At 52.7% G+C, this 18,631-nt stretch overlaps 2 protein-coding genes across 3 annotated transcripts; one reads left to right on the top strand and one right to left on the bottom strand.

The window, feature by feature from the left end:
• The first annotated feature begins 6,519 nt into the window (after nt 1-6,519).
• Nucleotides 6,520-10,657, top strand: SLC16A13 (solute carrier family 16 member 13). Its single transcript, XM_033184837.1, has 4 exons — nt 6,520-7,228; nt 7,375-7,518; nt 8,534-9,271; nt 10,296-10,657. The coding sequence occupies exons 1-4, from the start codon at nt 7,030-7,032 to the stop codon at nt 10,496-10,498; spliced, it is 1,284 nt and encodes a 427-aa protein (XP_033040728.1). The 5' UTR covers nt 6,520-7,029; the 3' UTR covers nt 10,499-10,657.
• A 1,512-nt stretch (nt 10,658-12,169) lies between these two features.
• SLC16A11 (solute carrier family 16 member 11) lies at nt 12,170-14,623 on the bottom strand. 2 transcript variants are annotated; one of them, XM_033184835.1, is made up of 5 exons: nt 14,314-14,623; nt 13,849-14,056; nt 13,469-13,612; nt 12,536-13,303; nt 12,170-12,448 (listed from the first exon to the last, which is right to left on the bottom strand). In XM_033184835.1, the coding sequence occupies exons 2-5, from the start codon at nt 14,048-14,050 to the stop codon at nt 12,219-12,221; spliced, it is 1,344 nt and encodes a 447-aa protein (XP_033040726.1). In that variant the 5' UTR covers nt 14,051-14,056; nt 14,314-14,623; the 3' UTR covers nt 12,170-12,218. The 2 variants fall into 2 exon arrangements, with proteins under 2 accessions (XP_033040726.1, XP_033040727.1); XM_033184836.1 differs by having other exon boundaries at nt 12,536-13,612; nt 14,314-14,450.
• Between the last annotated feature and the right edge of the window lie 4,008 nt (nt 14,624-18,631).

Genomic DNA, 18,631 nt, shown 5'->3' with positions numbered 1-18,631 from the left:
TGCTGTGTCCTGGGTTCTTGCCTTCGGGTCTCGGGGAGCGAGGAAGAGAGCTCTTCCTCCTGGACAACATCTGGGATTCTGTACCATTCCGCTGTCCCTTCCCACCAGACATTTTAAATGGTCCTCGTTGTCCCTTTCCCTGCCCTTGCCTTCCTGCTCATTGTGTAGGAACCAGTGACTTCATGAAGTTTCTCCGGAGCCACCTGCATCCTGCTGCTCTGAAGTCACTTCCTGCCTGAGGTGTGGAGGCGGCAGGGAGAAACCAGGAAGCCACTAATAATATCAAGAGGCTGGGGCGTGCATCTGTGCTAGGGACCTTAATGCTCGGGACATGCCTCCATCACCAAGGAAAATGGATAGGACTTTGGTTCCCTAAGGACCACAGGGGCTGGAGGTGGCACTGAGAAGACTGAGTTAGAACTCACATGCCAGCCCACCCTCCCCCAGCAAGGGTATCTTGAATCTATCCAGGGTCCAGTGCATGCATCTCTCCCACCCTTTCCCCTGTCCTGTATGTGTGCTGGGTGCAGAGATCACTAATTTTGATGTTACCTCCCTCTGGGCCTTAAATTCCTCGTCTGTGGAAAAGTCAGTACCACGATCTCTGCAGCTGCCTCCCACATTGAAAGTTTGTAGTTGTCTTAGTCCGTTTTCTGTTGCTTATTATAGAATACCTGAATCTGGGCAATTTATAAAGAAAAGGAATTTATTTCTTACAATTACGGACACTGAAAATTTTGCCCAAGGTCAAGTGGCCACATCTGGTGATGCTCTTCTGGTTGGAGGGGGCTCTCTGCAGCGCAGGGTATCAACTGAGGGGTAGCAAGTGTGCCAACATTGCCAGCTCAGGCCTCTCTTCCTTTTCTTATAAAGCCACCAGTTCCCCTCTCATGATAACCCATAATCCAAGAATGGCAGAGACCTCAGGATCCAATCATCTCTTTTTTGTTGTTGTTGTTGTTGTTTGTTGTTGTGGTTGTTGTGGTTGTTGTGAGACGGAGTCTTGCTCTGTCTCCCAGGCTGGAGTGCAGTGGGGTGATCTCGGCTCACTGCAAGCTCCGCCTCCCGAGTTCACACCATTCTCCTGTCTCGGCCTCCTGAGTAGCTGGGACTACAGGCGCCCGCCACCTCGCCCAGCTAATTTTTGTATTTTTAGTAGAGACGGGTTTCACCGCGTTAGCCAGGATAGTCTCGATCTCCTGACCTCGTGATCCACCCACCTCGGCCTCCCAAAGTGCTGGGATTACAGGCGCGAGCCACCGCACCCGGCCCCTGATCATCTCTTTAAAGCCCCAGCTCTCAATACTGTCATGTTGAGGACTAAAAGTTTCCATATGAATTTTTGGAGGAGACATGCAAACCATAGCATTCTGTCCCTGGGTCCCCAAAGCTCATGTGCTTCTCACATACAAATACATTCACTCCATTCCCGTGATCCCAAAGTCTTCACTCATTGCAGCATCAAAGACTCACCTGTGAGCTAGTTATCTATTTCCAAGTTATGAAACGAGTTATCTACTTCCAAGATACAATGGTGGGAACAAGCATAGCGTACACATTCCCATTCCAAAAGTGAAATTGGCAAGAAGAAACGAGTGAAACAGGCCCCAAGAAAGTCTGAAACCCAGCAGGGCCAACATTACACCTTTTCTATTTTTTCTTTTTTGAGACAGAGTCTAGCTCTGTCGCCCAGGGTGGAGTGCAGTGGTACAATCTCGGCTCACTGCAAGTTCTGCCTCCTGGGTTCAAGCGATTCTCCTGCCTCAGCCTCCCAAGTAGCTGGGATTACAGGTGCCCACCACCACACCCAGCTAATTTTTGTATTTTTAGTAGTGATGGGGTTTCACTGTGTTGGCCAGGCTGGTCTCGAACTCCTGACCTTGTGATCTACCCGCCTCAGCCTCCCAAAGTGCTGGGATTACAAGTGTGAGCCACCACACCTGGCCAACATTACATCTTAAAGGTAGAGAATAATCTTTTTTGACTACATGTGGAGCCTCCTGAACACAGGGTGGGAGTTGGCTCCCCAAGGCTTCAGGCAACCCAGGCCCTAAAGCTTTGGTGGGTGGGTTGGAGTCTGGTGCCTGAAGTTTCCTGGGAGCGGGGTGGGGCACCGCCTGCTGCCTGTGGCTCCAAAGTTCTGGGGGCCTGGCGGTGGTCCTGCTTCCACGGCTGTACTAGGCATTGCCCTCCTGGGGACTCTATGCATTGGCCTTGTTCCTATGGCTCCACCAAGGACTTCCCCGGGGGGACTCTGCAGTGGCCTCGCTTCCACAATTCCAATAGGCATTGTCCTGGCAGGCACTCTCTGAGGCAACTTCAACATCACATTTCTGCTGGGCATCGCCCTGGTGGGGGCTCTCTGCGGTGGCTCTGCCCCTGTGACAAGTCTCTGCCCGGGCCCCTAGGCTTTCAACAACATCCTTTGAAATCCGTGTGGAGGCTGCCAAGCCTTCACAGCTCTTACTTGCTGCAAGACTGCAGAATTAGCACCATAAGGATGCAGTAAAGGTCTATGATTTGCACCTTCTGGAGCTTCAACACAAGCAACACACACACGCACACACAAACACACAAAAAAGCAACACCTGGGGCTACCTAAGCTACTACCAGGCTGGGAGGGGGGGGCTACAGAGTGCTACATTGGGGTGTGGGGTGCAGAGTCCTGAGGTTGCCCTGGGCAGTGAGCCCATGGAGAACACCCAGGTTTCCCCTGAAACCCTCAGTCCTCCAAGGCCTCTGGGCCTGTGATGGGAGGGGCAGCCTCAAAGACCTCTGAAATGACTGCAGGGACTGTCTTCCCTTTTCTTGAGGAAGCGCACCTGGCTCCCTTTTAGCCACGTTAATCTTTTTAGCAAGCAGTGGCTTGGCCACACCCTTGGATGCATCTCCTGAAAACGCTCTTTCATTCTCTACCCCATGGCCAGGCTGAGAATTTTCCAAATCTTTCCACTCTGTTTCTTTTCTCTGTGAGATCATCACAAGCAGTTAGAAGAAACCACACAGCAGCCTCAGCATTTTGCTGCTTAGAAATTTCTTCTGGCTGCCAGATACCCTAGTTCATCACTCTCAAGTTCAGCCTTCCACAAAGCCCTCGGGCATGGACACAGTTCAGCCAAGCTCTTTGCCAGTTCATAACAAGGATGGCCTTTACTCCAGTTTTCAATACCTCGCTCCTCCGTTCCATCTGAAAGCTCACCAGAATGGCTTTTGCTTCCATATTTCTTTCTTTTTTTTTTTTTTTTAGATAAAGTCTCGCTCTTTCACCCAGGCTGGAGTGCAGTGGCACTATCTCAGCTCACTGCAACCTCCGACTCCCTGGTTCAAGCAATTCTCCTGCCTCACCCTCCCGAGTAGCTGGGGTTACAGGTGCGTGCTACCACGCCCAGCTAATTTTTGTATTTTTAGTAGAGACGGGTTTCACCATGTTGGCCAGGATGGTCTCAATCTCCTGACCTCGTGATCCGCCCGCCTCAGCCTTCCAAAGTGCTGGGATTACAGGCGTGAGCCACCACGCCCAGCTGCTTCCATATTTCTATCAACATTCTAGTCATAAACACTTAACCAATCTCTAAAGAATTCCAAGCTTTTCATAGTCTTCTTGTCTTCTAAGCTCTCACCAGAATCTAGGCTTTTTCTAGCCTACTCTTCCAAATGCTTCCAGCCTCTGTCCATCACCCACTTCCAAAGCCACTTCATCATTTTCAGGTATTCATTATCAGCAATACCCCACTTCTTGGTACCAGTTTTCTGTCTCATCCAGTTCATTTTCTGTTGCTTACAACAGATTATCTGAAACTGGGTAATTTATAAAGAAAATGAATTTATTTCTTACAGTATGGAGGCTGAGAAATCCAAGGTCCAGGGGCCTCACCCTCTAGTAAGGGTTTTCTTGCTGATATGGGCTCTCTGTGGTACAGGGTGTCACATGGCAAAGAGGGCTGGGCATGCTAATGTTCTAGGTCAGATCTCTCTGAAGAAGCCAGCAATTCCTCTCCCATGATAACCCATCAATCTATTAACCTATTAGTCCTTTATGATGGGGTTAATCTGTTAACCTATTAATCCATTATGGTGGGCTAATTCATGGGGATTCATTAATCCATTAATCCCATCCAATCCCCCTTTAAAGGTTCCACCTCTCAGTACTGCCATGTTGGGGAGTAAGTTTCAATAGGAGTTTCTGGAGGCAACATTCAAACCATCGCAGTGGTTGCGTTTCTCAATCTATTTAAACCCATGACCTGGATTCGAATTTTTTTTTTTTTTTTAATCAAAAAACAAAAACTAGGCCGGGCGTAGTGGCTCACACCTGTAATCCCAGCACTTTGGGAGGCCAAAGCAGGCAGATCACCTGAGGTCAGTTCGAGACCAGCCTGACCAAAATGATGAAACCCTGTCTCTACTAAAAATACAAAAAATTTAGCCGGGCATAGTGGCAAACACCTGTAGTCCCAGCTACTCGGGAGGCTGAGGCAGGAGAATCGCTTGAACCCAGGAGGTGGAGGTTGCAGTGAGTTGAGATCATACCATTGCACTCCAGCCTAGGCAACAAGAGCAAAACTCCATCTCAAAAAAAAAAAAACTAAACTAAAACCTTCCTTCGCTGGGCGCGGTGGCTCAAGCCTGTAATCCCAGCACTTTGGGAGGCCGAGACAGGCGGATCATGAGGTCAGGAGATCAAGACCATCCTGGCTAACACAGTGAAACCCTGTCTCTACTAAAAATAGAAAAAAACTAGCCGGGCGAGGTGGCGGGCGCCTGTAGTCCCAGCTACTCGGGAGGCTGAGGCAGGAGAATGGCATGAACCCGGGAGGCGGAGCCTGTAGTGAGCCGAGATCCGGCCACTGCACTCCAGCCTGGGCGACAGAGCGAGACTCCGTCTCAAAAAAAAAAAAAAAAAACCTTCCTTCACCTCCCACTACAGCCACTTATCCCCTGTTGAAAATAAGACCAATAAGACCGGCTAAGCTAATATACTTGGCTCCTGCTGCATGTCAGGACATAAACTAAGCATTTTAGTGCATGGATTTTCTAACTGAACCCCACAGGCAACCCTTAATTGTAGGTACTATTAACTCCAATTTACAGATGGGGAAACCCACTGAGAGATTCAGCATCTTGATCCAGTTAAGTAATGAAGCCAAGATCGGAACTGTGGGCCGGGCATGGTGACTCACACCTGTAATCCCAGCACTTTGGGAGGCCAAGGCTGGTGGATCACTTGAGGTCAGGAGTTGGAGACCAACCTGGCCAACATGGTGAGACCCTGTCTCTACTAAAAATACAAAAATTAACTGGGCGGTTGTGGTGGAAGCCTGTTATCCCAGAAACTCAGGACACTGAGGCAGAATAATCACTTGAACCTGGGAGGCGGAGGTTGCAGTGAGCTGAGATCATGCCACTGCACTCCAGCCTGGGCCACAGAGCAAGACTCCGTCTCAAAATAAATAAATAAAAGACTGGAACTGTGATCTGATTCTAAAGACTGAGTTCTTAATCACTATGGAATACAGCCACACCAATTTCTGCATCTTTGGCCTATTCCCCACCAGCTGACATTTTGACTCTTAGAAAGTATATGTGTGTATTATTGATGATTACTTTTGTCTCCCACATATAAAATTATTTAAGGCTCAATATGTTTTTTAAGACTACACAGCCTCCCTCCCTGCCTCCACTTCTTGTTTGCTGCTTTCCCTAGTAATCTGGGAGTGAACCTTGAGTCCACAGTTTCCAGGTCAAGGTCCTGGGAAGTATGGCTTATAATGAAGGAACAGGAAATCCAAGCCGTTGGTGTTATGGAGACTGGGAAGGACTGGGGCCTGAGGACTAGTTGGGTAAGAGGGGGCTGACTGCTCCAGTGGCCGGGGTCATAGTTTCTCTCTTTAGTCTACCCCACCATCAGATCGAAAAGGGTGGTTAGGAAGTGGTTGTTACTAGAGGGCAGAGGAAAAGGTTCCAGCCCCAGTGAGGAAGAGGCAGGTGGTGTTGGTGGGGCCCGGCCCTGTGTGAGCTTACAGCCGCCCTTCCTCTCCTCAGTTATTTTTGGTCTCTGTGACCTGTCGGTTTCCTGTTAGTGGGAACAGAAGTGACAGGAACGAGTTCCCACTATAGAAATGAACGCCGGGAGTCCAACTCATTCCCCTTCTCTCTTCCCTTAGCCTTTGAACTTCTCAGGGATCCAGGCCTCTAGGTCTGCGTGTTAGTGGCTTCAGGCGCTGCGCCAGACACTTCCTTTGAGTCTCATCTCCTAACCCCTCCCCTATCCCCAATAGGGCCTTGCAATTCCTGGACCCCTCATTAAAGCAAGACAGTCCTTTCCTCTGCAGAACCAGTTTACCCACCACTAACCCTTCCGTGTGGTTCTGGGTGCTGAAATGGGGATGAGTTGGCCGCCGGGTGAACAGGAGACGGAAGCACCCCGGAAGCTTCCTGGCAGTCCCCGCGTCACGTGGGGCCCTACCTAGTCGGCCTCCTAAGGCCCCTCCTTACGCATGCGCCCATTCACTGCCCCGTCCCCATCAGTGCCTGAATCCCGCCCTGCCCTTCTGGTTCCGCCCCTGCCCGGGAGCCCCGTATCCTCATTGGCGAGCTCTGGACGTGGATGTTGGCCAGGGTGGCCCGGCGCGGACACCCCAGTGATAAAATGGACCATCCACAAGGAAACTAGCGTGCTCCAGGGGTGTGGCTCAAATCGCAGTTCCGCCCTCTGGCTCCCAGCCCAGCACCGAACAGGGATCGATCTGGCCCCGGCTTGAACTAGCTCAGCTCCGAGCTCGCGGAACCACGCCTCCGGGAGACTCTGGCCCCGCCAGCGCGGGCCTGGTCTTCAGTCCTATATCGCCCCCGCTTGGGAAAAGGTGCAGGGGCCTCTCGCCGCCTCGTCGGGACTGTCCTCTCTACCTGCCTCTCCAACCCCTCTCGGCCCTGAGCCACCCGGCAGCGGGGGTGGGTGTGCAGAGGTGCGGCGTCCAGAACCCGACTCCTGCAGAGGCTCTGGGTGACAGCAGCCCTGTTACGGCTTAGATGGCGCGCAGGACCGAGCCCCCCGACGGGGGCTGGGGATGGGTGGTGGTGCTCTCAGCGTTCTTCCAGTCGGCGCTGGTGTTCGGGGTGCTCCGCTCCTTTGGGGTCTTCTTCGTGGAGTTTGTGGCGGCGTTTGGGGAGCAGGCAGCGCGCGTCTCCTGGATCGCCTCCATAGGAATCGCGGTGCAGCAGTTTGGGAGTGAGTGCGGCGCCTGGATCTGGCGGACTGCGACCCTCGGAAGGGAGAGGGAATGCGGCAACTGGGAAGGAGAAGGGCGAGGGGCGGGAGATGCTAGGCGGGGAGACGCCTGAGATCTTCTCGCAGCGCCCCTTCCACTTCCTCAGGCCCTGTAGGCAGTGCCCTGAGCACGAAGTTCGGGCCCAGGCCCGTAGTGATGACTGGAGGCATCTTGGCTGCGCTGGGGATGCTGCTCGCCTCTTTCGCTACTTCGTTGACCCACCTATACCTGAGTATTGGGTTGCTGTCAGGTGAGAGCTTGCACAAGGGCAGGAGAGTCAACTGCTTAGATCGTTGCATGTTCACCTCCTTTCTGCTCCTTCCAAAGGGTTCGGGGAGAAGCTGAGGGAAAGTTTAGCTAGCACCTGTACCCAGAAGGGAATTCTTAATAGGAATGACTAAACCGACAAACATGATGAGGAATTAGGAAATTCAAGGATGATGAAACCTGGCCTGGCGCCGTGGCTCACGCCTGTAATCCCAACACTTTGGGAGGCCGAGGCGGGTGGATCACGAGGTCAGGAGATCGAGACCATCCTGGCCAACATGGTGAAACCCCGTCTCTACAAAAAAAAAAATACAAAAAATAGCCGGGCGTGGTGACCGGCGCCTGTAGTCCCAGCTACTCGGGAGGCTGAGGCAGGAAAATGTCGTGAACCCGGGAGGCGGAGCTTGCAGTGAGCTGAGATCGCACCACTGCACTCCAGCCTGGGCAACAGAGCGAAACTCCATCAAGAAAGAAAGAAAGAAAGAAAGAGAGAGAGAAAGAAAGAGAGAAAGAGAGAAAGAGAGAGAGAGAGAGAGAGAAAGAGAGAGAGAGAGAAAGAGAGAAAGAAAGAAAGAAAGAAAGAGAAAGAAAGAAAGAAAGAAAGAAAGGTGCTAGGTACTGTGACTGTGAAATCGATATCATTATTCTATTTACAGCTGAGGAAAAGCTCTAAAGCTTATACAACTTGGCAAATGAAGGTCACACAACCAGAAATGGTAGAGCCCAGGTCTAACTCCAAAGTTCTGTGCTAGTTACCTTACAAACTTTGTCTCTAATCTTCCACAATCCCAAAAAGTGTATTATTACATTTTGCAGTTGAGAAGGTTGAGGCTGGGAGTGTTAAAACACACAAGCTAGAAAGTATCCAAGCCAAGATTGTATCCCAAGTCTGTTGGACTCCACAGCAAGTGCTACATTCTGCTGCTGGGCAATGTGGGGATTACTGGGTGCCTTGAGCTCCCTAAGAGTTCCTAACCCCACGTCTTCTTTTTTGACAGGCTCTGGCTGGGCTTTGACCTTTGCTCCGACCCTGGCCTGCCTGTCCTGTTATTTCTCTCGCCGTCGATCCCTGGCCACCGCGCTCGCACTGACAGGCGTGGGCCTCTCCTCCTTCGCATTTGCCCCCCTTTTCCAGTGGCTCCTCAGCCACTATGCCTGGAGAGGGTCCCTACTGCTGGTGTCTGCCCTCTCCCTCCACCTGGTGGCCTGTGGGGCTCTCCTCCGCCCACCCTCCCTGGCTGAGGACCCTGCTGTGGGTGGTCCCAGGGCCCAACTCACCTCCCTCCTCCATCATGGCCCCTTCCTCCGTTACACTGTTGCCCTCACCCTGATCAACACTGGCTACTTCATTCCCTACCTCCACCTGGTGGCCCATCTCCAGGACCTGAATTGGGATCCACTACCTGCTGCCTTCCTACTCTCAGTTGCTGCTATTTCTGACCTCGTGGGGCGTGTGGTCTCTGGATGGCTGGGAGATACAGTCCCAGGGCCTGTGACACGACTCCTGATGCTCTGGACCACCTTGACTGGGGTGTCACTAGCCCTGTTCCCTGTAGCTCGGGCTCCCACAGCCCTGGTGGCTCTGGCTGTGGCCTACGGCTTCACATCAGGGGCTCTGGCCCCACTGGCCTTCTCCGTACTGCCTGAACTAGTAGGGACTAAAAGGATTTACTGTGGCCTGGGACTATTGCAGATGATAGAGAGCATCGGGGGACTGCTGGGGCCTCCTCTGTCAGGTAAGTGGAATGGGTTTTCCAGGGGGTGAGGGCTGCCATGTTGCACAACTAGGGAAGGGTACTATTCTCACTCCAGTGTATGTGAATATTGCCCTCTGGTGTAGTACAGTACACAGCCTGTGTGGCCAACCATAGCATCCCTGAAATGAGTCCATGGGGCAAATAACTTGGGGCTGGGAAAGTCTGAGCGGAAAGACAGAGAAGCTAAGTGGAACCCTTGGCAGGGCGCCTACAGCTCGGGTTTTCAGAGGACCTGGCAGAACCTGGCCAGACACAGACGTAGCATTCCAGTGTCCACCCTTTCCTTTGGCCCACTGGGCCCCAAACCAGGTATCTGAGGCACCTGGTCAAAGTTCTGCTGGCTCAGGTTGCCAGAAGTTTCAGACCTTCATCTCCTCTTATCCATTAACTGAAGCTTTAGAAAGGCTACAGTTGCCAGGCCGGGCGCGGTGGCTCAAGCCTGTAATCCCAGCACTTTGGGAGGCCGAGACGGGTGGATCACGAGGTCAGCAGATGGAGACTATCCTGGCTAACACGGTGAAACCCCGTCTGTACTAAAAAATACCAAAAAACTAGCCGGGCGAGGTGGCGGGCGCCTGTAGTCCCAGCTACTCCGGAGGCTGAGGCAGGAGAATGGCATAAACCCGGGAGGCGGAGCTTGCAGTGAGCTGAGATCCGGCCACTGCACTCCAGCCTGGGCAACAGAGGGAGACTCTGTCTCAAAAAAAAAAAAAAAAAAAAAAAAAAGGCTACAGTTGCCAGAAAGGCACAAGTATGCCTGACTCAGTCTGGATCTCCAGATCCCTGCAGGCTGGTTTGGAGGTCCTTTCTGAAGGTGGGGAGGTGGTTGAAATTAACTTTTGAGGCCCTTTTGGGAAACCAGAGTTCTCAAGTTTATCCAGTTATTCCATGGGAGTTCCAACTCCTCTGAGATGATAAGTCTTCCCTCCACCCAAAAATGTATCTGAGACATCAGCCCCAGCAAATAGATCACTCGTGTATTCTTTTTCTCTCTTGGACCTAGGCTACCTCCGGGATGTAACAGGCAACTACACGGCTTCTTTTGTGGTGGCTGGGGCCTTCCTTCTTTCAGGGAGTGGAATTCTCCTCACCCTGCCCCACTTCTTCTCCTGCTTCTCAACTACTACCTCCAGGCCCCAGGACCTTGTAACAGAAGCACTGGATATTAAAGTTCCCCTACCGAAGGAGGTGCTGGAAGAGGACTGAACTTCACAGAGTCAGGCCCGGAAAGCCAGAGCTTGACAGCTCCAGGTCTTCTCTTGCCACGTCTTGGTCTCCACAGAACCACAGTGCCTTAAGATTCTCGATCTGCCTCCCCCTAGAGCAGGCCTGGGGCTTCTGCAATGTGTGTGCCAACCCTTTGTATTTTTGTATTTTATTGAGGACTCTTATTTATCCTCCTTTACTGTCCTAACATTTTCTTTTTTTTTCTTTTTCCCGAGATGGAGTCTTGCTCTGTTGCCCAGGCTGGAGTGCAGTGACGTGATCTCGGCTCACTGCAACCTCCGCATCCCGGGTTCAAGTAATTCTCCTGTCTCAGCCTCCCAAGTAGCTGGGATTACAGGCGGGAACCACCGCTCCTGGCTATTTGCTTTTTTTTTTTTTTTTTTTTTGTATTTTTGGTAGAGACAGAGTTTCACCATGTTGACCAGGATGGTCTCGAACTCCTGACCTTGTGATCCACCCTCCTCAGCCTTCCAAAGTGCTGGGATTACAGGCATGATCCACCACACCCAGCCTCTCCTAACCTTTTCTAAAGGACCCAGGAGTTTTGAAGGATCCGGGAGTTCCTGCTTTACTGAGTGTGAATCAACTGTGAAAATCAAAGGCCAAGAGACTTATCATGTTTTATATACCATCTCTAGTGTTGCCTCCCAAGTTTCTTCTCTGAAGACACATGTTTGGGAAACATGACTGTCCCTTTGAGATAAAATCAAGTAGGAAAAGTAGATAATAATCACAACCTCAGAATGAGCTGGGGCCCGTATGCTTGGGTTGGCCGAATGGTGTCATGCCTGGAAGTGGAGGAGGATGTCCAGGAGCTCTGATGACCTAAGGCATTTTAACCCTGGACTCTGCTCTCCAGGCCGCCACCACATACCTCCCTCTTCCCCATTATCCCTGTGGCTTAGAAAATAAATTGAGGGCCGGGCACAGTGGCTCACACCTGTAATCTCAACATTTTGGGAGGCCGAGGCAGGTGGATCATGAGGTCAGGAGTTTGAGACCAGCCTGGCCAACATGGTGAAACCCCGTCTTTACTAAATACAAAAATTAGCCAGGCGTGGTGGCATATGCCTATAATCGCAGCTACTGGGGAGGCTGAGGCAGGATAACTGCTTGAACCCAGGAGGCGGAGGTTGCTGTGAACCAAAATTGCGCCAGTGCACTCTAACCTGGGCGACAGAGCAAGACTCTGTCTCAAAAAAAAAAAAAGAAAGAAAGAAAGAAAAGAAATTGAGAGAATGCTGAGGACACAGGTTATAGATGTGTGGATAGCTTTGGTAGAACTGAAGTCTGAGCCTAGGATTCTTGTATTTCCCTCAGGCTCATAGAAGGAGATTGAAATGCAGGGAAGAGTTAGTCTGGGAGGTCTGGGGACTAGGGTAAGGGACATGAAGATGGGGCAGATAGCACCCACGAGCAACCCACCTCCAACCCCAGCAACACACTGAAACTGGCTGCCAGACAACTTTGCAAAGATTCCCTGTTACGGCCAGGACTTGGGGGAAGAGAAATGGGTTGCCTGGACAGACAGTCCCCTTCTTCATACCCAGGGCCTTTTGGGATCCTGTTCCTTTGAACCGGCCTTTCTGGCTGTCTTAAGGAGAATATTTTCAGGGTCCTAGATTGGTGAACAGTTGGAGGTTTCAGGAAAACCCAATAAAAATTCTTTATTGGGGGAGGGGCTCAAACAAGAAAATAATCAACAAGTGGTGTCCAGAGTGGAGCGAGGGCCTCCTGGGGACAGCAAGACTGCCTGGGGAGCGGGAAGCAGCTCCCCCACCTCTGGGGGAGGCGTGGCTGGAGGGGAGGCTGGACCACACGAGGGCAGCGCCTTGGGCAACCCTATGTAGATGAAGCTGCCGGAGAGGATCAAAGAGCCAGACACGAGGAAAGAGGTGGTGAAGCCTCCTGTCTCATCCCTCAGGAAGCCTGAGGAGATGGGTAAGGGAATTTAGAAGCCCCTAACCCCAGGGGCAGAGGATAGTTGTAGGCAGATCTGCGAGCTCAGGTCCTTACCTGACAGGGGAGGGCCCAGGAGCCCTCCGAGGCTCATCAGCATCATCACCAGTCCCGTGGCCTGCACCACGCCTCCGATGCCCACCAGCCCGGGGAGCACACCGAAAACCAGCGGGGCGTAACTCCCCGCGCTCAGCCCATAGGCCACAGCCGCGGCCAGCAGGGGACCCCCCCAGCTCTCTTCGCCCCCCACCACGGGCACCAGTCCCACCACCCACAGCCCCAGCCCAGTCAGAGCCCCGAATACGGCCAGCAGCCGCGGGAGGGGCACCCAGCCTTGGTCTGCCAGCCACCCGCAGACCAGCCGGGCGCCCGCATCGCCCACGGCAGCCACGGCCACCACCAGCGCTGCCCCGTATCCCCCCAGGCCCCGGTCTAAAGCGTGGGGGGCCAAGTGCACGTAAGGAACGAAGTACCCGCCCGCAACCAGGGCTGTGCCTAGAGCAAAGATTGAGAAGGCCCGGCGTGTGAACAGACCCAGGCCGAGGGCAGCTAAGGGACTAAGCGGTGGGGCTGGGGGGTCGCCAGGAAGGGCCAGGGGTAGCAGCAGGGCGCCACAGGGGGTGAGGTGGAGGGTGATCGCGCCGAGGAGGAGCAGAGCGCCCCGCCAGCCGAAAGTATCCAGGAGAAGCTGCAAGGCTGGCGCCAGGAGCAGCGAGGAGGCCCCGTTGCCGGTGAGCGCCAGCCCCACCGCCAAGACTCGACGGCGGGAGAAGTAACGCGAGAGGGTGCCTAGGGCAGGGGCGAACACCAGGGCCCAACCAGAGCCTGCGAATGAATGGGAAGGGATGGGGGCCGGCACTGGGGACGCCCGCCCCAGCATTCCCAGTCCTGCTCTCCGCACCAGGCCCTCGCCTCGTTCGCTACCCCAGGTCCCACAAGCTCCTGTCCCCACCTTCACCCTGAATGACCCGGGCATCCCACTTCCCTCACCAGCGAGGAGGCCCAGGCCGAGGTAGAGGTGCAGCAGACTGCGGGCGAAAGCTGAGAAGACGAAGCCCAGCGAGGCGAGGACGCCCCCAACCATCACCACCGGGCGGGCTCCCCAGCGCGTGCTCAGGGCGCTGCCCACGGGGCCTGGAAGGGGGCGGAGTCAACGAAAGACACGCCCCCGGGCCCAAACTCTCTCCAACACCTCTCATTGGCTGTTTACCTCCCTCCAACTAATGATTCCTCTCCTTGACCTTAAGATGCACTCTTTTCTAGAGCCGGTCGCCCTTTCTCAGGTTGTCGGGTAATCAGGTGGGTCTCCCATCCCTCCGCTCACGGCCCCTCCTCCCGGTTCCCGTCTGTCGCCTCAGAGCCCGCCTCACTGGCTGCCTGCTGCACCGCCAGGGCCAGGGCGCTGATCCACGCAGTGTCCTGGGCGCTTCGGTCAAAGTGCTCGGCAAGGTCAGGGAAGGCAAGGCCCAGCGAGCGCAGCAGCCCGTAGGACAGCCCGTTCACCGCGAAGGCTGCGGCCGCCACCACCCAGCCCCAGCCCCCGTCCGGGGGTCCGGCGGGCTGGGGGGTCATCGCCGTCTGCGGGGGTGGGCAAACACCTGTGAGAGAAGCCTCCACGCCTGTGCTTCCGCTGGGGAGCTGGCATCCCTGAGATCCAGCCTCTGGCTGCTCCCCCGGGGTGGGCCCGTCACCCCGAGCGCGATGGCGCAGAGCAGAGGGAGCCGGAGCCAGGCCTAGGGCTGCAACTCCCGAGTCCGCGCGAGGTACCGGGACGGGGACAGCCAGATCCCCCAGGCCCGGGGCTCCCCGTCCCACGTACACTCCTTCCCCCTTACCCGACCTCTCCGGGCTGTGCGGGGAGGGGAAGGGCGAGGAAGGGCTGGGCCCGGCTTTCTCTCCGCTTCCCAGGCGGGCGGGGGCCCCGAAGGGGAGCGAGAGCAGCGATGAAGCCCAACTTCGACGAGCTCTCTCGGTAAACAGAGATCACCGCAGGGGCCCGAGCCACCTGGGACGCCGGGGGTTACGGAGGGCGGGGGCGAGCTGAAACAGCCAATCCGCCAAGCCGCGGGTGAGGCCAGACACCAGTCCCACGGGGATTGAATTATGTACACACGCAACCCCCAGCCCCGCGGAGGGAGCGGAGAGGAATGAATGCCGAGGGGCCCTGCCCTGCTCACACCCATGCACCTGCCGCCTGCTGCGCGCAGGGGAGACACGTGGATTGCAAACCCCGGCGACCCCGGGGTCCACTGCCAACGCGTGGAAATAGGAATGGTCCCAAAAGCCTGAGGGGATGAGTAGTTCTGTTTTCAGGAACGTTGCTGAGGACCGGGTAAATCTCGGATATCAGATCACAGACTTCCACTGAGTGCCAGAGCTGTGCTTAGAATAACAGACCCCCAGGCTGGGCGCGGTGCACGCCTATAATACCAGCACTTTGGAAGGCCGATGTGTGTGGATCACCTGAGGTCAGGAGTTCGAGACCAGCCTGGCCAACATGGCGAAATACCATCTCTACTAAAAATACAAAGAAATTAGCCAGGCATGGTGGCACGAGCCTGTATTCCTAGCTACTCCGGAGGCTGAGGCAAGGGGAATCTCTTGAACCCAGGAGGCAGAAGTTGCAGTGAGCCAAGATCATGCCACTGCACTCCAGCCTGGGCGACAGAGCGAGACTCTGCCTCAAAAATAAATAAATAAATAGATAGATAGATAGATAATAAAATAACAGGCCCCCAAGCATAGAGGGATGAAACAGGACTCTCTCAAAGTGAAGACCTGCGATGTGCGGGGCACTGTTTACACATGCTATCATTTCATCTTATAATAACCCTATGAAGAAGTTGTTGCTCTCTTTTATTCATTTATTTTTTTTTAGATGGAGTCTCACTCTGTAGCCCAGGCTGGAGTGCAGTGGGGAGATCTTGGCTCACCGCAACCTCTGCCTCCTGGGTTCAAGCAATTATCCTGCCTCAGCCTCCCGAGTAGCTGGGATTACAGGTGCATGCCACCACTCCCGGCTAATTTTTGTATTTTTTAGTAGAGATGGGGTTTCGCCATGGCCAGACTGGTCTGGAACTCATGACCTCAGGTGATCCACCCACCTCGGCCTCCCAAAGTGCTGGGATTACAGGAGTCAGCCACCGCGCCTGGCCAGTGTTGTGCCTCTTTTATAGATGCAGTAACTGAAGCTCACAGGGAAAAAATGGTGTGAATATTTGAATTTAGGTCTGTCCAACTGTGGGACCTACAGGGAGAACAATCCCGGAACTGAAACAAAATCTGGCACAGTTAAGAGAACTATCCTGGATACAACTTGATGCAAACTGCCCTGGAAAGGGCGGAACCATTGCAGGGACAGAAAACGCAGGATTCTAAAATAAGGGGTCACTGGGAATAAAAAGGATTCTTGAGATCAGAATCTCTAAACACGTAGGTTAGAATTTTATTTTTTACGTATGTATGTATTTATTTATTTATTTGCAGAGACAGGGTGTTGTCCAGGCTGAAGTGTAGTGGTACCATTATGGCTTACTGCAGCCTCAACCTCCCAGGCTCAAGCGATCCTCCACCTCAGCCTCCTGAGTAGCTGGGACTACAGGCTCCACGCCACCATGCCTGGCTAAATTTGTTCATTTTTTGTAGAGAGGGGGTCACAGTATGTTGCACAGGCTGGTCTCAAGCTCCTGGACTTAAGCAATCCTTCCACCTCGGTCTCCCAAAGTGCTGGGATTACAGTCTACCATGCCTGGCCAGGTTAGAATTTTGAAAGCAAAGTAAGAAATCAGGTCATGGAACCCAGGTATTGATTTTTTGAAACACTTTATGGAAAATGTCCTTTTTGACAGGTCTTTACCTCAGCTGTTTGAATTCCCAGGTGTGTTCTTTGGTTTAGTTATTAAACATAGGATAGAACATTCAGCAGCCTAAGTTGGGATCATGCATCCACCGAGCCACATGATGGCAGTGTTTCCTAACTGTTGGGAAAGAATCTGCATGTAAAGACAAGAAAAACAGCTTCTTAAGGAGCGAAACTGTAAACATGAAAAACACAGCATGACCTTTAACGGCTTTCCACTGCCTAAAGAGGGAAAAAATTACATTTGTGTACTTTGTACAGGCCTTTTACAATAATCAAAGGTAGACCTAGGTTACCGTTCCAAACCGTCTCTCCTCCCTCCCTTTTGCAGCCTCCCATCAGCCACTATCTTCTCTGTTCTGTGGACATGCCTAGCTTTTCCTCACTCCTCAATTTTTGCATATGTCATGCTCTCTGCTTGAAACGTCCTGTTCGTGAAGGTCTAAGGTGACAGACACACCTTAGGAAAGTGGCCCCACCGGTTTCCCCAGCCCGGAGTGCTGTTGTGAAAGCAGGTCCTCAGCCACCGGGGAGGGCAGGGATCCTGCTTCCTGAGAAGGCTGCTGAAGACTCTGCTCCAAGCTAAACGAATCACTGTCTCCCCATGGTGAGGCAGAAATGCAGGGCACTCAGAGCAAAGACCCGGCCCTCTGCGTCTGGGAGTTGTGCTAAGTGATGCTGAGCACCTTCGCAGGATGCTTACGAAGCCAGAAGGGTAGCCTAGAGCCTGGGACTGGGGCTGTTTGAAGGGCACATTCCTCTTCTACCTCAGGCTCCCTATATTCTTAGCAAAACTTGTCATCTTTTGCTGATGGAATAAAATAGCACAGAGATTAGGAGAATAGACTCCCAAGTTAGATTTCCTGGGGTTGAATTCCAGCTCTACTGTAGGGTCCAGCCCTACGGGGCTTAGGGGGTGTTCTCCCCGTGTGCGGAGATGAGACTATAATAAATAAAGACACAAGACAAAGAGATAGAAGAAAAGACAGCTGGGCCCTGGGGACCATCAAGACGCGGAGACCGGTAGTGGCCCGGACCAGCTGGGCCGTGCTGATATTTATTGTATACAAGATAAGGGGGCAGGGTAAGGGGCGTGGATCTTCTAAGTGATTGACAAGGTGAAGCAAGTCACATGATCACAGGACAGGGGTCCCTTGCCTTTTAGGTAGCCGAAGTAGAGAGAGAGAAGGGGGAAAAACAAACAAACAAACAAAAAAAAAAAGAGAGAGAGAAGGCAACCTACGTCAGCGTTTTCTTCTATGCACTGATAAGAAAGATCAAAGACTTTAAGACTTTCACTATTTCTACCTCTATCTACTACGAACTTCAAAGAGGAACCAGGAGTACGGGAGGAACATGAAAGCGGACAAGGAGCGTGACCATTGAAGCACAGCACCACAGGGAGGGGTTTAGGCCTCCGGATGACTGCGGGCAGGCCTGGATAATATCCAGCCTTCCACAAGAAGCTGGTGGAGCAGAGTGTTCCCTGACTCCTGCAAGGAAAGGAGACTCTCTTTCACGGTCTGCTAAGTAATGGGTGTCTTCCCAGGCACTGGCATTACCGCTTGACCAAGGAGCCCTCAAGCGGCCCTTATGCGGGCATGACAGAAGGCTCACCTCTTGCCTTCTAGGTCACTTCTCACAATGTCCCTTCAGCACCTGACCCCTATACCTGCCGGTTATTCCTAGGTTATATTAGTAATGCAACAAAGAGTAATATTAAAAGCTAATGATTAATAATGTTTATAATAATGATTGATAATTGTCCATGATCATCTCTATATCTAATTTGTATTATGACTGTCTTTATTCTATTTTCTTTATTATACTGAAACAGTTTGTGCCTCCAGTCTCTTGCCTCAGCACCTAGGTAATCTTTCGCCCACGTTCTACCACTTAGTAACTATATGATTATGAGCAAGTGTAACTCAACCTCTCTGTGCCTCAGTTTCCTCATCTCTACAATAGGGATAATAACAGTAGCTACCTGATGGGTTGTTATAAGAATTAAATGAGTCACTGTGAATACATATATAAGTAAAGAACGTAGAATGGTGCCCAAATATGACATGTGTTAGAGCTCATTGCTGCTCTTTTTTTTTTTTTGAGATGGAGTCTTGCTCTGTCACCCAAGCTGGAGTGCAATGGCTTGATTTCTGCTCACTGCAAGCTCTGCCTCTCGGGTTCATGCCATTCTCCTGCCTCAGTCTCCCAAGTAGCTGGGACTACAGGTGCCCACCACCACACTCAGCTAATTTTTTGTATTTTTTTAGTAGAGACAGGGTTTCACCGTG

Source organism: Trachypithecus francoisi, unplaced genomic scaffold (assembly GCF_009764315.1).
Source record: "Trachypithecus francoisi isolate TF-2019V2 unplaced genomic scaffold, Tfra_2.0 Lachesis_group20, whole genome shotgun sequence".
Taxonomy (NCBI): domain Eukaryota; kingdom Metazoa; phylum Chordata; class Mammalia; order Primates; family Cercopithecidae; genus Trachypithecus; species Trachypithecus francoisi.
This window is presented reverse-complemented; position numbering and strand designations above follow the sequence as displayed.

What these genes read in the sequence shown, in the direction of transcription:
- SLC16A13 (XM_033184837.1), top strand. Translation starts at nt 7,030, where the DNA reads ATGGCGCGCAGGACCGAGCCCCCCGACGGGGGCTGGGGATGGGTGGTG. An exon ending in CGCGGTGCAGCAGTTTGGGA is followed by an intron (nt 7,229 to 7,374) that starts GTGAGTGCGGCG and finishes CCACTTCCTCAG; the next exon opens with GCCCTGTAGGCAGTGCCCTG. An exon ending in GAGTATTGGGTTGCTGTCAG is followed by an intron (nt 7,519 to 8,533) that starts GTGAGAGCTTGC and finishes CTTTTTTGACAG; the next exon opens with GCTCTGGCTGGGCTTTGACC.
- SLC16A11 (XM_033184836.1), bottom strand. Translation starts at nt 14,050, where the DNA reads ATGACCCCCCAGCCCGCCGGACCCCCGGACGGGGGCTGGGGCTGGGTG. An exon ending in GGCGGTGCAGCAGGCAGCCA is followed by an intron (nt 13,613 to 13,848) that starts GTGAGGCGGGCT and finishes GCCCCCTTCCAG; the next exon opens with GCCCCGTGGGCAGCGCCCTG. An exon ending in CCTGGGCCCTCCCCTGTCAG is followed by an intron (nt 12,449 to 12,535) that starts GTAAGGACCTGA and finishes CCATCTCCTCAG; the next exon opens with GCTTCCTGAGGGATGAGACA.